The sequence below is a fragment of the Setaria italica genome, chromosome V (assembly GCF_000263155.2).
Source record: "Setaria italica strain Yugu1 chromosome V, Setaria_italica_v2.0, whole genome shotgun sequence".
Lineage (NCBI taxonomy): Eukaryota > Viridiplantae > Streptophyta > Magnoliopsida > Poales > Poaceae > Setaria > Setaria italica.
This window is the reverse complement of record NC_028454.1, coordinates 45,404,696-45,419,298: the sequence shown is the minus strand read 5'-3', so window position 1 is coordinate 45,419,298 and position 14,603 is coordinate 45,404,696. Positions and strand designations below refer to the sequence as shown.

The 14,603-nt window shown below is 48.7% G+C and overlaps 2 protein-coding genes and 1 non-coding gene across 3 annotated transcripts; all 3 read left to right on the top strand.

Moving 5' to 3' along the window:
- The first annotated feature begins 3,340 nt into the window (after positions 1–3,340).
- Positions 3,341–6,449, top strand: LOC101755166 (probable glucuronosyltransferase Os01g0926700). Its single transcript, XM_004971081.4, has 4 exons — positions 3,341–3,807; positions 4,500–4,888; positions 5,311–5,552; positions 5,671–6,449. The coding sequence occupies exons 1-4, from the start codon at positions 3,705–3,707 to the stop codon at positions 6,182–6,184; spliced, it is 1,248 nt and encodes a 415-aa protein (XP_004971138.1). The 5' UTR covers positions 3,341–3,704; the 3' UTR covers positions 6,185–6,449.
- Positions 6,450–8,218: 1,769 nt separating this feature from the next.
- Positions 8,219–11,124, top strand: LOC101754759 (probable glucuronosyltransferase Os01g0926600). Its single transcript, XM_004971080.4, has 4 exons — positions 8,219–8,520; positions 9,411–9,799; positions 9,957–10,198; positions 10,285–11,124. The coding sequence occupies exons 1-4, from the start codon at positions 8,418–8,420 to the stop codon at positions 10,796–10,798; spliced, it is 1,248 nt and encodes a 415-aa protein (XP_004971137.1). The 5' UTR covers positions 8,219–8,417; the 3' UTR covers positions 10,799–11,124.
- An 801-nt stretch (positions 11,125–11,925) lies between these two features.
- On the top strand, positions 11,926–11,998 carry TRNAF-GAA. Its single transcript has one exon. It is a non-coding gene; the product is annotated as a tRNA-Phe (tRNA).
- Positions 11,999–14,603: the final 2,605 nt, after the last annotated feature.

Sequence of the window (14,603 nt, the reverse complement as noted above, 5' to 3'; positions counted from 1 at the left end):
AACAACGGCCGCGCCGCGTCGGTGCTTTTAGGTGGGGTCTCCGCTCCGGCCGGACCGACGCGTCCCGAGCGAGTCCGCGTCCGCCAGACCGCCGCGCTGGCCATCACGTGGTCACCGTGCGTGCTAGATCACCCCGGATCGCAAGACGCGTCCGCCAGTTCCCACCGCCGCCCGTACCGACGCGCCGCCGCCGCCGCGTTTGGTACGGCGCGGCCGGGCGTTGGGTTGGCGGCGCTCTGCCCGACCGCGGCCGGTCTCCCTCTGCGCGAGCAAAAAATCTCACGGTCTGCGCAGATCCCTTTGTTTTCAGGTTCTGAACATCACATTCCGACACGGCGACACCCCCCTGGCGCCGTGGAGTTGACTTACCGGCGGCGGATGAACTTTGTCGCCATCCTCAACTGACGCGGGTCGCAGTTGACCGATGCCTCAGGTCTTATCACCGCGCCAGTTCTGTAGCATACTGTAGTATTTCGTTTGTATTTGTAAATTATTGTCCAAATATTGACTAATTAGGCTTAAAAGATTCGTCTCGTAAAGTACAATCAAACTGTGCAATTAGTTTTTTATTTCATCTACATTCAGTACTCCATGCATGTACCGCAAGTTTGATGTAATGAAGAATCTTCTTTTTGCATAGTGCTAAAGTTGAGATTTTGGAGGAACAGGCTCAAAAATTGATGCGTGCAATCCCGTGTTCCGAGAAGAGGGTTGGGGAGGAGCCAACGAGGCAACGACGGCCTGTTCATACGCCACCGACGCTAGCCGCGTAGTGCAGGGCATGTCGTTGTCTGCCGCAGCGACCTACCCTACCAATGTTCGCCGGAAAGTCAAAGCTAGATCATCGGAGCATGTGGAGATCGGAGGAGCACATGCACACGTCCATTTCGATCGCGTCGTGCTCCTACCCTACCATGGGCTCTTCGATCCTGTCACCATGACAGAACCCGATTTCCTCATCATGCAGACAAAACCGCGATTCTGCTCGAACGGGAGGATCGCAAATCCAAGAAACGCTGCCAACGAGCGAAACGATCCCCGGCACTGCGCGCCCAGCTTTATCTTTTTTTCTTTGGGACAATTCGGAGCAGTTAAGGGCACCCGCAAGAGTTACGGAGAGTCTGCTCTCTATAACTTGTCCATATTAGATTAGGTATAGGTATAACTTGTCAGCTCTCTACTAGAGTCTCCTTATAAGGACGAGTACATTGGTGTTGTCTAATAGTCGATCTTATGCATTGATACGTAATTTTGAGACGACTCAACAGGCAACCCGTACAATGGGTTGTTTTATAAGTTGTCTGGTAGAACTATATAATTCTTTAATTTGTGCATATGAAAAAATAAATATTATAAGTTGCATAGCAACAATAACTCGTACAATGGTTGTTGAGTTATCTCGTAGTCCTACAATTTAGCTTATGAGACAGTTATTTCACGAAACAACGACCTCTTTCTCTCTCCTCGCTCTCTCCTCCACATTATCAAAAATCCTACGTGGTATTGCATGAGACGACCTGTGAGACCGTTGACATGTCAACGGACACACTATAACATTTATTTCTAACTGTACTAGGACCCAAGTGTCACGATATTTTTAATCATCCTTGTCCTCTCCTCCTCTTCCTCTCTCTCTTCCCCTCTTCTCCATCTTCCCCACCACGCCGGTAGCCAGCACACGCACGCACCTCCGACCGCCCATTCCCCAAGCCAGCGGGCCAACTCCCTCTGCTTCACAGGCCGCTACCTCCCGTCACCCCGCCGCCAGCGCGCTCTGCAGCACGGGCTACCGCCTCCCATTCTCCCCGCTCCAGCCTTGTGCCGCCTTGCCCCACGCCAGCGGCCGCGGCCCGCCCTCTCCTCTCTCCCCCTGCCGGTGTCGCCCCACAGCGGTAGCCGCAGCCCGCCCTTCATGCCCCTCGCCGCGGCCGTGGCATGAAAGGCGTGCGGCTCGACGCGCGAACTTGAGCTCCGGAGCACGCCGCTAGCAAGCCAGCCCCGTGCGCTGCAGAGCCGGTGCTGGATTGGAGGGAGGGGGAGTCGCGCGCCGCCCCCGACGGAGGCTGCCCGCGGCATCGGCCATGCTCCGGCAGCCCGGTTCCGTGCCTCGGCCACCTCGCCGGCATTGGAAACCCTCTCCTCGCTGCACGTTCTCCCCGGTTGGCCGGGATGCCGAGCTCCGCCCCAGTCAGTGAAGTGGTGACCTATAGCGCTGACGCCGGCAGGCTGGCTCGGACAGTAGGCGGTGGCCGAGCGATGCCCCAGGTGCCATCCTCCCTCTCACCGGTCGTAGCACCTGCCCACCCTGACTCACCAGCCGATTGCCATGGTGACGATATCCTGGCGATCGAGGCAGGGAGAGAGGAAAGGGATGATGACAGCATTGTTGGGCCCACGAGTGTTGAATTGTGTGTTATAGAACGTCGTTGGCTTAAGCGAGAGCACCTTCTCTCCTACCTTCTTTCTCCTACGTGGAACCTTGTAGAGAGCCTAACGACATCCATTGCGGGTGCCCTAACAAGAAGAGGGCATTTTCCTTTGATCGCATAGGTATGCTGTTGAAGAACACGAGGCGTGGTACAATTTCTGGTATGTTGGGTCCCGATTGGATCTTGCTTAGAAATTATTGAACCCTACTGATAAACGTGTACCAAACCCCTGGCCCCTCCAGATAGTACCAGTAAGTAGCTTGCTAATCTCTTTTCCCCCAAATCCGCAATGCCGTCAACAAGCACCAATGCTTTCTGTTTTCTTTTTAAAAAAATTAATTTCCCTCAATAAACAGAAGGAAAGCATTGAACCAGATTCCTTGGCTCGAATTGTTTGTCCAAAAAAAACCCTCATGAGACATGAGCCCATGACAGTGAATGATCATGGGTGCCCCATGTGCAAAGGAACAATCCCAATCAGCACAATTTATAATACGGAAAAAAATGATTGCCAGTGGGGGGAGAAAAGGAAGAAAAAGAACAGGACTCAGGGGCAGAATACTAAACACCATGACACAGACGCGAGGTTCTATCGGTAACTAGTTAAAAAGGAGTGAAGAAACCAAGGTTTGACGTTTTATTAAGGTATAAGACAAGTGAGAGGTCCAGTCCAAGTTTGGTGAAAGGAAAGAGAAAGAAACCTGACATCTGATGCCGAGGTAAACCCCTCACCAAACATCCATTCATGTACCACAATTACATTAGTTTATTACACTAATCTAATTAGTTATTAGAGGGGGCAGGATTACAGCTCATCATTGGTGTGAGGAAAAAGATTAGGAAAGCAGGAGGAAAAGGGGCCGGGAGATGCATTAGCATATAGTAGTAGGGGAGTAGCAAAAGAAAGAAGAATCAGCCGCGGACAGCCTTCCTACCCTCCTTTCTCAGTCATCCCTTTCTTCCTTCCAAGTAAGGAGAGAACATGACCTCTATTTCTTCCTGAAGCTGGTGTGTGTTGGAGGAAGGAGGAAGGAAGCCTAGGAAAGCCACCGCTCACCTTCTCGGCTCCCCACCAAACGCTGCTTGGTAGGAGAAAAATTGGCGGAAAAGCTTCCCCTTGGCCGGGATCTCTTCTTTAATTACCCCTGGGGATTGGCTGGCTCATAAGAGCGGACAGGGAGAGGGTCGCCGAAGAAGGAGAGGAGAGTAGAGACTAGAGACACACACATCGGGTGCTCGCTGGGAGGAGGCTTGTGGGGAGGGATCGAGAAGAAGATGAGGCGGCGGGCCTTGGCCATCGCCATTCTTGTTGCAGCGCTCTTCCTTGGAGCTGAGGCCCAGGCGGTGCAGCAGGGCCACCAGACAGAGAGGATCTCAGGTGAGGGACCATTCCTTTTCTTGTGCTCGTTTCCGTCTCGCTTCTGATCTTGATAGGCACATTCTTGTCAGTTTGTCGAACTCAAGCTGCTTGTTTTACCTAGCTGGTTGTCTGTAATACATCTGCTACTAATTATAAGTATGTCAGCTTTATCTATCACTCTATCAGGTCTCTGAATCCCAAGTTTGATCCCCATCTGATATGCTAATGGAGTAATAGGTTACAGATAGATTGAATGCAGATGCAGGTGTATCCTTTGGCTTTAGGTTCATGGTTATTTGATCTGGTTCTGGCTTATTCAGTTAAAAATTACATTTCTTGAACATCCACTACCACTCACTAAAAGGGCTTTAGATTTTGTGCTTGACTGATGCACTTTGTATTTGTCTGCTGTGGAAAATGTAGAATTCAGTTTGATGCTTAGTTTACCTCTTTCAGTGGTTTCTCATGGCAGCTCGTTCCTCAAGCTTAGACAAACAGGATCGTACTCACAGAGCAGTCAAATGTCATCCTTCATTCAGTTTTGCAAAGGCGCAAAATTCACTTTAGACCTATTGATGGCTTAGCTAGCATAGTTTGCTTCGGATCAATGTGCTATATGATCCTGTCATTCCTAGCATGGTTCTAAAACCAAGTGTATTCTTTTCCCCACTTCTGTGCAAGTCCTAATGCTGTGTCCGATAAAAATGCAGGAAGTGCTGGTGATGTGTTAGAAGATAACCCTGTTGGGAGGCTCAAGGTCTATGTCTATGATCTCCCCAGCAAATACAACAAGAAACTCCTGAAGAAGGATCCCAGGTGCCTGAACCACATGTTTGCCGCTGAGATCTTTATGCATCGGTTCCTGTTGTCAAGCGCTGTTCGAACTTTTAATCCTGAGGAAGCAGATTGGTTCTACACGCCTGTATACACAACATGTGATCTGACTCCTTCGGGTCTTCCTTTGCCCTTCAAGTCTCCTCGAATGATGCGCAGCGCAATTGAGCTGATTGCCACGAACTGGCCTTACTGGAATAGATCAGAGGGCGCAGACCATTTCTTTGTCACACCACATGACTTTGGTGCTTGCTTCCACTATCAGGTACAATCACTAGTACATTAAGTAGCTGTCGCATGCATTAATTTATCCTTGTACTAATGAAGATTAGATGTAAAGCTATAATAGTTTAGTACAAAATTCCAGCGTTGGGAACAACTGGGACATATCTAATTGCGGCACAGAACATGGGGGCAATGGGATATCTAGATGCTTGTTCCAGTATTCATTCTAGTTGATAAACTACTCTCGAATAAATTAATTCAGGCTCCACATGTTCTTCGTCCCTTGTGAACGAAACATGTCCCATATTGTGATTTACTGTAAGATGTCATGTTTATATTCAGATTCATGGTAAACTAACCACCTAATAGTAACCACTTGCCATACTTCTGATTGATGCCTTCTGTTACTGGCTGTTTCATTGTCTTGATCTTTCTGTAACGAGCATACCTCCATTGTTTCAGGAAGAGAAAGCAATTGGACGGGGGATCCTTCCCTTGCTTCAGCGTGCGACACTGGTTCAGACGTTTGGACAGAAGAACCATGTCTGCCTGAAGGACGGATCCATCACAATCCCACCATTTGCGCCTCCCCAGAAAATGCAGGCTCACCTTATCCCCCCAGACACGCCTCGATCCATCTTTGTGTACTTCCGTGGTCTGTTCTACGACACCAGCAACGATCCGGAGGGTGGTTACTATGCAAGGTAAATCATCTCTATGTCTACAAGTGATAGAGTCAACACCTCTATATCTGCCTCTTGTTCTTCTTCCATCCCATTGCATCCTGGATTTGACCTCTGATGATATGCATTTTCTTTACAGAGGTGCTCGTGCGTCTGTCTGGGAGAACTTCAAGAACAACCCGCTCTTTGACATCTCGACGGATCACCCGCCGACCTACTATGAAGATATGCAGCGTTCCGTGTTCTGCTTATGCCCATTGGGCTGGGCACCATGGAGTCCGAGGCTGGTGGAAGCCGTGGTCTTCGGCTGCATCCCGGTGATCATTGCTGATGACATTGTTCTGCCCTTCGCGGACGCCATCCCTTGGGAGGAGATCGGTGTGTTTGTTGCCGAGGAGGATGTTCCGAAGCTGGACAGCATCCTAACGTCCATTCCCACAGATGTTATACTGAGGAAGCAAAGACTTCTCGCCAACCCGTCGATGAAGCAGGCCATGCTGTTCCCCCAGCCTGCTCAGGCGGGAGATGCATTCCACCAGATCCTGAACGGGCTCGCGCGCAAGCTCCCGCACGGTGACAACGTCTTCCTCAAGCCCGGGCAGAGGGTCCTGAACTGGACCGCTGGACCACCGGGTGACCTGAAGCCTTGGTAGCATCTGGCATAATTCTAGAACTTTTTGGAAAAAGCAAGATTTGAGGACATGATAATATACATGCGCCTTTGAATTACCATGGCTGCATAGTGCTGACCTGAAGCCAAATGTACATTTTTGTATGTTCTTTACCTATAGCTGCTATACTATATATCTTCATTTCTTCTTCTTCTTCTTTTTCCCTCTTTTATTAGGTGATGAGAATGTCAGCCTTGTCAATCATATGTGGATATCATAATCGAAATTTACAAGATTTTACTCATGCTGAATGCTTGATCTCATTTCAATATCCTCCTGCACTGCCAATAGCCATACTGCAGATGCAATCGCCTCGTCTTGCCCATCCTCCATCGTGTTTGTGCTGCATGACCCGGTTGATTCTGGTTCCATTTTTATTTGTCTCTAAGCAAATCGGGTGATAAACGTGAAACTGCTGTTTGAAGCAAAGATCATCTGGAAGCCTGTCTGATTTGCGGATCAGTGATAAGAAAGATCATGTCGCTGTTGTGGTCTTTGTCTGAATGTTGCTGAGTTCCCAAGGAATGTTCCAGCAAGTTGTGATGTGAGTACAGTAACCTAGAGAAAGATTGTTGGTTGGTACTGTAACTTCAGGCCTTGTTTAGTTCCCTTTTTCCCAACTTTAGCACTATTCAAAAAGAAGATTCCTCATCACATCAAACTTGCGGTACATGCATGGAGTACTAAATGTAGACGAAATCAAAAACTAATTGCACAGTTTTGTTGTACTTTGCGAGACGAATCTTTTGAGCCTAATTAGTCAATGTTTGGATAATAATTCACAAATACAAACGAAATGCTACAGTTGCACATTTATGGCAAAATGCAAACTTTGCCACTCCCAATTTGGGAACTAAACAAGGCCTCAAACAAGGCCTCAAACAGGAGGCTAGACTAGATGGATTAGAAAGAGTCAACATCAGCGCTTTTTTTTTCGGACCAAGATGTCATCAGCTGTTATCAATTGCTGCAAAATCGTTAGATTGTACTAAAATATTTATGAAATATGAATCAACCTCTATGCACTGCACTAAACATGCATATAGTTTGACTCAAAACTAACTGTTGGTATAGTTAAATTTTTTTTTGACCATTTGAAATCATAACACGTCATACAGAAAGAGAAAGAAGAAGAAATAATGGAACAGTATCATTACCCTGCACCTGCATTTGATCGAGAGATGTCGACGAACACCAGAAAGATAGGTAATCCATGGGGCTGTGTTTGTACGCGTCACCTATTCCAAGCTTGTTTTCCAGGTGCAAACAGTACTCGGCGGCGACAAAAAAAAAATCCGGTGAGGCGTCAATGGTCCGTGGGGTCAACGAACGTGGAAGAAGATGAAGAAGGAGATGCATTCTCCTGCAGTCCTGCCCCGCCGTGCGGTGCGTGGCCTAACCCTAGCGAGTTGGGGAAGACGACGAGGGGGACAACCTAGCCTAACTACCGGGAGCTGCTGCCCCACACCGACAGCCTCTTAATGGCACGAGCTGCGAGTAGTTGGCGCCAAATGGAAGAAGAAAGAAAGGAAGGAAATGAGACGCAGCTGCAGCCGGTCGTTAATAAGGCTGGATTTGGACTGGATTTAGTCATTCAGATTAGATTAGCAGAGGGAAAAAGGAGAGATTAGTGATAATAACCCTGGTTCCGGCCCCGCGTCTCCCGCGGCCTGATTTTGATCGCTCCGTCCCGTCAGTTGCCAAAACCTGGCTCACTGACTCGCAGCAGAGCCATTCGGAGGTGTGATTTGTTGCTGGAACGCCCTGCTTTGCTTCGCTTTGGCTTTGTATTGCGGATGCAAATTCAGGGTCGCAAATTCGTATAGTGACAGAGAGGCCAAATCGCGATCACTCCTCCTGTAGTAGTGGTAGTGTAGGGCTAGGTTGGGGGAAAAAAAAGAACAGCGACTGGCAGTGACAGGTCAAAACGAAACGACGCGTGCCTGTACACCGTACGTGTGCGTATACGCTGCTGAGGGGAACCTGGCACCCACCACCTGCTGTCCACCGACAGCTCATCACTGACGGCGACGCCCCGCAAGCCAAGCCACCATCGCCGCCTCCCTCATCGATCCCACTAGCAGCTTGCTGCCACTTCCCCGACCCTCTCGAGTCTCTCTCGATCTCTCCCCGTCCTTCCTGACCGAGGCGCCGGGCGTGGAGAGAAGGTGCGGCGGGCGGCGGCCACCGCGGGTGTCGGGCGGACGGACGGCTAATGGGTACGGGGGGCGCGCGGGCGCCGGCACTGGCGCTCGCCTTGCTTCTCGCCTTCGCTCACGTCGCCGTCGTCGCGGCGCAGGACACCGAGCGGATCGAAGGTACGCGGCGCGGAGCTGCTCCCTTTCCCCTCCCTTCCGTCTTGCCCGCGCCATGCCTGGATTGTGCAGTTATGCATTGCCTGCGCCCGTCGGTTGTTGATCCCGGGAATCCATGCTTGTCAACGCGTTTTGGTGCTTCCAGTGGATCTGCTAGTGAGTGTGAGGGGAATCCGATGAAGCGGACTTGGGAAGGCGAGCGGGCGGGTAGTTGGCGAGATCTCCCGCTACATTACCTCCTGGCACGAGTGGCTCTACGCTTTCCCCATTTTTTTTTTATTCCATGATTGAATGAACTAGCTCCTGCGCTCAGCTCACTGCTCAACAGTGCACACTGCAAGAACTCTGGGTTGCGTGCTCTGTAGTGGATTATGATCCTGAACTAGCCTATGCAGAGCGGCTGAGCATAAATGAAGTTGGAATTCTTTCTCCAAGTATAGCCAAACTAGATACACTGTCAAGTAGCAAACTTCTGTAGCGGCTAGTCTGGCATTGTGCATTACTAGATCAGCAAGGGCACTTCAGGTTGTAGAAATTAGCAAATTTAATGGTCCCTTTGGATTGGACTCCACTAATTATGCACATCGAACTACAGGACCCTTGATACAACAACCAGGGATTCTCAAAATCTTTACTTTATGTGATATATATTTAGCTGCATCTTACCAAGAGAATTATGTTTGCTGGTTAGCAGAGTACTCGTTATGCTTTGGCAGTAGCTCATCAAAATTTGTAACTTGTATGCTGTGGCTATTGGTTAGTGTAGCTTGGATTATGCTTTGATGGGAAAGAAGAATGGCTTTTGAATGCCTGTTTGAGTCCCATTGAATTAGGATTGTGGTATTACAGTACATGATTCTCACATTTTCATTGCAATCATGATCAAAATTCAGGAAGTGCTGGTGATGTGCTAGAAGATGATCCTGTTGGGAGGCTCAAGGTATATGTGTACGAGTTGCCCACCAAGTACAACAAGAAGATGGTGGCCAAGGATTCTAGATGCCTCAGCCACATGTTCGCTGCAGAGATCTTCATGCACCGGTTCCTATTGTCTAGTGCAATCCGGACTTTAAATCCAGAAGAAGCTGATTGGTTCTATACTCCAGTATATACAACTTGCGACCTTACCCCATGGGGTCATCCCTTACCCTTCAAGTCTCCAAGGATAATGAGAAGTGCAATTCAGTTCATTTCCAAGCGTTGGCCATACTGGAACAGGACAGAGGGAGCAGATCATTTCTTTGTTGTGCCTCATGACTTTGGTGCATGCTTCCATTACCAGGTGAGTTGTGGAACAATAAACCATGAATCCTCATATGTTTGACCAATGCAACTCGCTAACTGCGCGCGCGCGCAGACACACAATGTTTTATCATTCTATTCGTGTTTGATTCTAGGACCATTCTTCTAATATGCATTCAAATGTTCCCATTGTTCAGGAAGAGAAGGCTATCGAGCGAGGAGTCCTTCCATTGCTTCGCCGTGCTACTCTAGTCCAAACTTTTGGGCAGAAAGATCATGTCTGCCTAAAGGAAGGCTCCATCACCATCCCACCATTTGCTCCTCCTCAGAAGATGAAAACTCACCTTGTCCCCCCAGAAACCCCTCGTTCAATCTTTGTCTATTTCCGTGGTTTATTCTACGATACTGCAAATGATCCTGAGGGTGGTTACTATGCGAGGTACACATCTAAATTATATAGCTGACAAGTAGTCTTAATGAATCAGTGAATAAGACATCCTGATGAACCTACCATGTGCAACACAGGGGCGCCCGTGCATCAGTATGGGAGAACTTCAAGAACAACCCACTATTCGACATCTCGACAGACCACCCACCAACTTATTATGAGGACATGCAACGTGCCGTCTTCTGCTTGTGCCCACTGGGCTGGGCCCCATGGAGCCCCCGTTTGGTGGAGGCTGTGGTCTTTGGCTGCATCCCGGTGATCATTGCTGACGACATTGTCCTTCCCTTTGCGGACGCGATCCCATGGGAGGAAATCGGCGTCTTTGTGGCTGAGGATGACGTCCCCAAGCTGGACACCATCCTGACCTCCATACCGATGGAGGTGATCCTTCGCAAGCAGAGGTTGCTCGCGAACCCATCAATGAAGCAGGCCATGCTGTTCCCGCAGCCCGCCCAGCCCGGTGACGCCTTCCACCAGATCCTGAACGGACTGGCGCGGAAGCTGCCGCACGGCAAGGACGTGTTCCTGAAGCCCGGGCAGAAGGTGCTGAACTGGACCGAGGGCCCCCGGGGTGATCTGAAGCCATGGTAGGCATAGTGGCATGGCATCATCCCCATGGCTAGTGTTCTTGTGTAGACCATACCAGTGAACCAAGAGAGGCATCAGTGCCAATGATGCTGGTGAGTGAACCAAGCCATAGCCGCTAAATGTAAAGCTCCTTCATGCTTCTTTCTGAGGCAATGTGGCCTGCTTTCCCTGTATGACAGTGCCTATTTTGACCTTTATTTAGTGTTAGCCTAGATGGTGGCAAATGTAATGTATGGCTGTTGTAGTATACTGTATGTATTATATTATATGCTGTTACCGGTTTACCATAGGGGAAAATAAAGTTAACTCCAATCCAGGAACCTGCAAAATGCTGTGCTTTTCAGTACTGAATTCTGAGTGTTATTGGTGCAGTGATAAGCAAGGATTAAACATCCATATCAATCTGTTGCCAGTCCATAGATCCAAATCAAAAGAGAGATTTGTGCAGGGCAAAAGAGGCATGGACATATTCGAGGCTTTTGGTGAGAGAGAAGGACGCAACAGGGGGCCGTTGTCCAAGGTTTATCATGACGAAGAAACTGGTGAGACGTGCTACGGGCCTACGACGATTCACGTTGATGATGGTGCACCGACGCAGACCGGGGGTAGGTGAGATGCTACATACCCGGAGGGAAGGAAGGGGATCACAAATTCCCAATTCGCAACAGCAACGGCAACGCGGCCTGTGCCGAGGACTGGAGCCTGGAAACAGAGGCGGCGCGTGCAGAATAGCCGAGGAGAGAGTCGATGCGATGCGTACCAGTAACCACGGTCCACGGGGTCATCGGCGACGTTCCTTGCTTCCTGGGCTCCGGCGTCGGCGTCGGCGCCGGCGCTGGAGAAACCTGGCCGGCCGTCTGGCGGCAGGCAAAATCAGAAAAGCGGTTTGATCGATACCTGCCATGGTTTTTACTTCCTTCTCTCAGTTGCAGGAACCAGGAAGCCGTCACGGTCCCGGATTGCCAAGGACTGGGCCGCCTAATGACAGCAGAAGTGGCAGCAATGGACTCGATGGGCCACAACATAACTAGGGGCGCACATCTTACAACGGCCCACGTGCATTATCCTAGTCCGCCAAGCGTGAGATTAAAACATTAATATAAATATACTTTCAGAAAAATTAAACAATAGCGGGGATAGCTCAGTTGGGAGAGCGTCAGACTGAAGATCTGAAGGTCGCGTGTTCGATCCACGCTCACCGCACTTGATTTTTTTTTAACTTTTAATTTCATACCCATTGTCTCGCAATCACTTCGCTTCTTTTGGCCAACTTCTTGGCTCTTTCTCACCTCTCTCTTTTTTTTTGTAACTAGGCTGCACGGATCAAGACCAATCCATCCTGAACCTGTCCTTGACTTGCACGAAGCTAAGCTATTCCAAGTCCGCATTATGTTCTTGAAATTGTGTCATACTTTTGTGCTTGTTGCCCGGTCACGGTCTTGAGTCTTGACAAGCGGTTACCAATGGATCAATAGACTGACACCTATCGATGTTAAGAGTTGTTGCTGTGATAGCGTCGTCATTTCGTACGAGTATTCCCTCATCCTCGCCTAATTTTCCCGGAAGATAGTATATTTTCTGTCATATACTGTCTATATTAAGTGATGATTGCGTGCTTCCAATGTAATAATGCTTTTACTAATTATTTGTTTAGAACTTGATCGATAACCAAAACAAATCATAAACAATATATCCTACACCTGCTCTCTTGACTTGCGCGAGGCTATATACACGCTATTCCCAGCCCATTTCATGCGTCAGTTCCGCTTGTTACCCGGTCACAATCCTGACGAGTTCTGAATGGTTACGAGAACTCCTAGATCAATGCATCGTCACCTATCAATCTTAATCGTGATGGATGTTTTTTAGCCTAATGTCGTTGTTGTATGTAGACTGCAGAGACCTTCATGTCATAGCATCACTTCATAAGACTATATGAGCATGCCTTCACCGTTACCTAGTTTTCTTTTTTTATTTTTTTAAGTAATTAACTATGCTTTATGGCGTCCCAAAAAAAATACTTTCGTAATAAAGAGATCATACTCTTCCTTTTAATGCGAAACATGACAATTAGACTCTGCTGTTGACATTAGGACATTCCATCAGCCCTTGTGTGTTCCGGCACGCTGTCCACACCAGCGGAACAAAATACAGAGCCAGTGTGCCCCATTGTTCATTGAGGAAATCAAACGAGCATCCAATATTCAAGAGATTGATACTTGCGTTGCTTTTTTTAGCCATTTGTTTGCGACTAGCTGATATCCAAACACTAGCACGTCACTGCAGCTGTAACCGCTGTAACTTCAGTTCCGTGTAACAAAATTTCCAGCCGACGGAAAGCCAGCAAACTTTTTTTTTTAGAAAAAAGAAAAGGTAGGTGCGCATGACATAAAGCAGAGAAAAAGGAAATGAAAAGAGGCTTTAAAAACTGAAAGGATATAGGACAACGAGTGGTGGAATAAGGTGGGGTGATGCTGATCCGTACATAAACTTTTTTTTTTCCTGTTGGTTTTAAAACTGCCGCGCGTGTTGTACCACTACATGAATGGAGTTGATGGGTTCGTTAACGGCCAGAGTCCGGATGCACCGACACGACGCACAGGGTGTTAATGGCGCCGCGCCGTGCCCGTGCGCGTTGCACAGGCGCAGGGGACGGTAAAAAACGAGAGAGAAAAATTAGTCGTCCCCGCAGGCGCCGGAAGGGAGCGGCCGGCCGCGCGCTGCATCTGCATGCGGGCAACGTGGGTGAAGATTCCTCGTCTTCCCCGCTGTCGTAGCTGCAGCTCCCGTGCTGTGCAAGCAGGTCGTCGCCGCAGCGCGTCACCATCGGCGTCACATGTGGGGTACTTTAATTTAACCTAACAAATTTTAATTTAATCTAGTAAATTTAAGGTTTAATAAGGATCGAACTCTCTCCATCCTCTAATACATGACGTTGGCTAGCTCAAAAATGAACTAACCAACGTTACATATTAGAAAATAATATATAATTTTAAACTAAAAATAGATAGAACTGAGTTGAATTGTGAAATATATAATTTTAAATTAAAAATAAATATGGTTAAGTTGGATTGTGAAGGAGTCGTGAGGACCGTAATCCATTACCTGCGGCTGGCGAGACGATGGGTTGCCGTGGCTCCTCGCATAAACTAGCAAGCCCGTAATCACGGAGGCGGAGGCGGCAGGCTATTCGTCGTTCGTTGGAGTGAGCAGGCCAACCACCGCGACCTAACGGCACGGCGGGCCAACCAGGCGCACACCTTTTTCTTCTCCTCTACTCTTGTGATTTCTCTCTTTGTTTTGTGGTGAGCTTTTGCTCGGTCAGTTGGTCTCTCCTCTTTACACCTCGGCCTCACGCTCGCGGCAGGAGAAGCCGATCGAGCAGGTGACCGCGCAGGCACGCCTCTCCGTGATTGGAGGCGGCCGGCCAAGGTTGCTGATCAAATCCAATCAAGCGCGCTTTTCCAAAGAAAGAAAGGAAAAGAAAAGAAAAGAAAAGGAGCTGTTTCCACCACGTGTAGCCAATCTAGTTTGGATATGTGTATATGTACAAACATGGAATCTAAAAGCCATTTCCAAAGATGCTTCAGTCCAGCACTACGTTCAAAATACGTTCCTGTCTTAGCGGCCATGGAATCTAAACATGATCGCCGTAGCCTGTGCTGGCTGCTGACTCGATTACTCAGGGAGCCAAGGGTTTGCTGCACTGATTCGTGTTTACAGCAAAGGTTTGGCTCTCGAGGGGCGTCGTGTGTCCAGCTCCAACGCGTGCAGCTCATTTCTACGAACGTATAAAAAAAAATTGTTA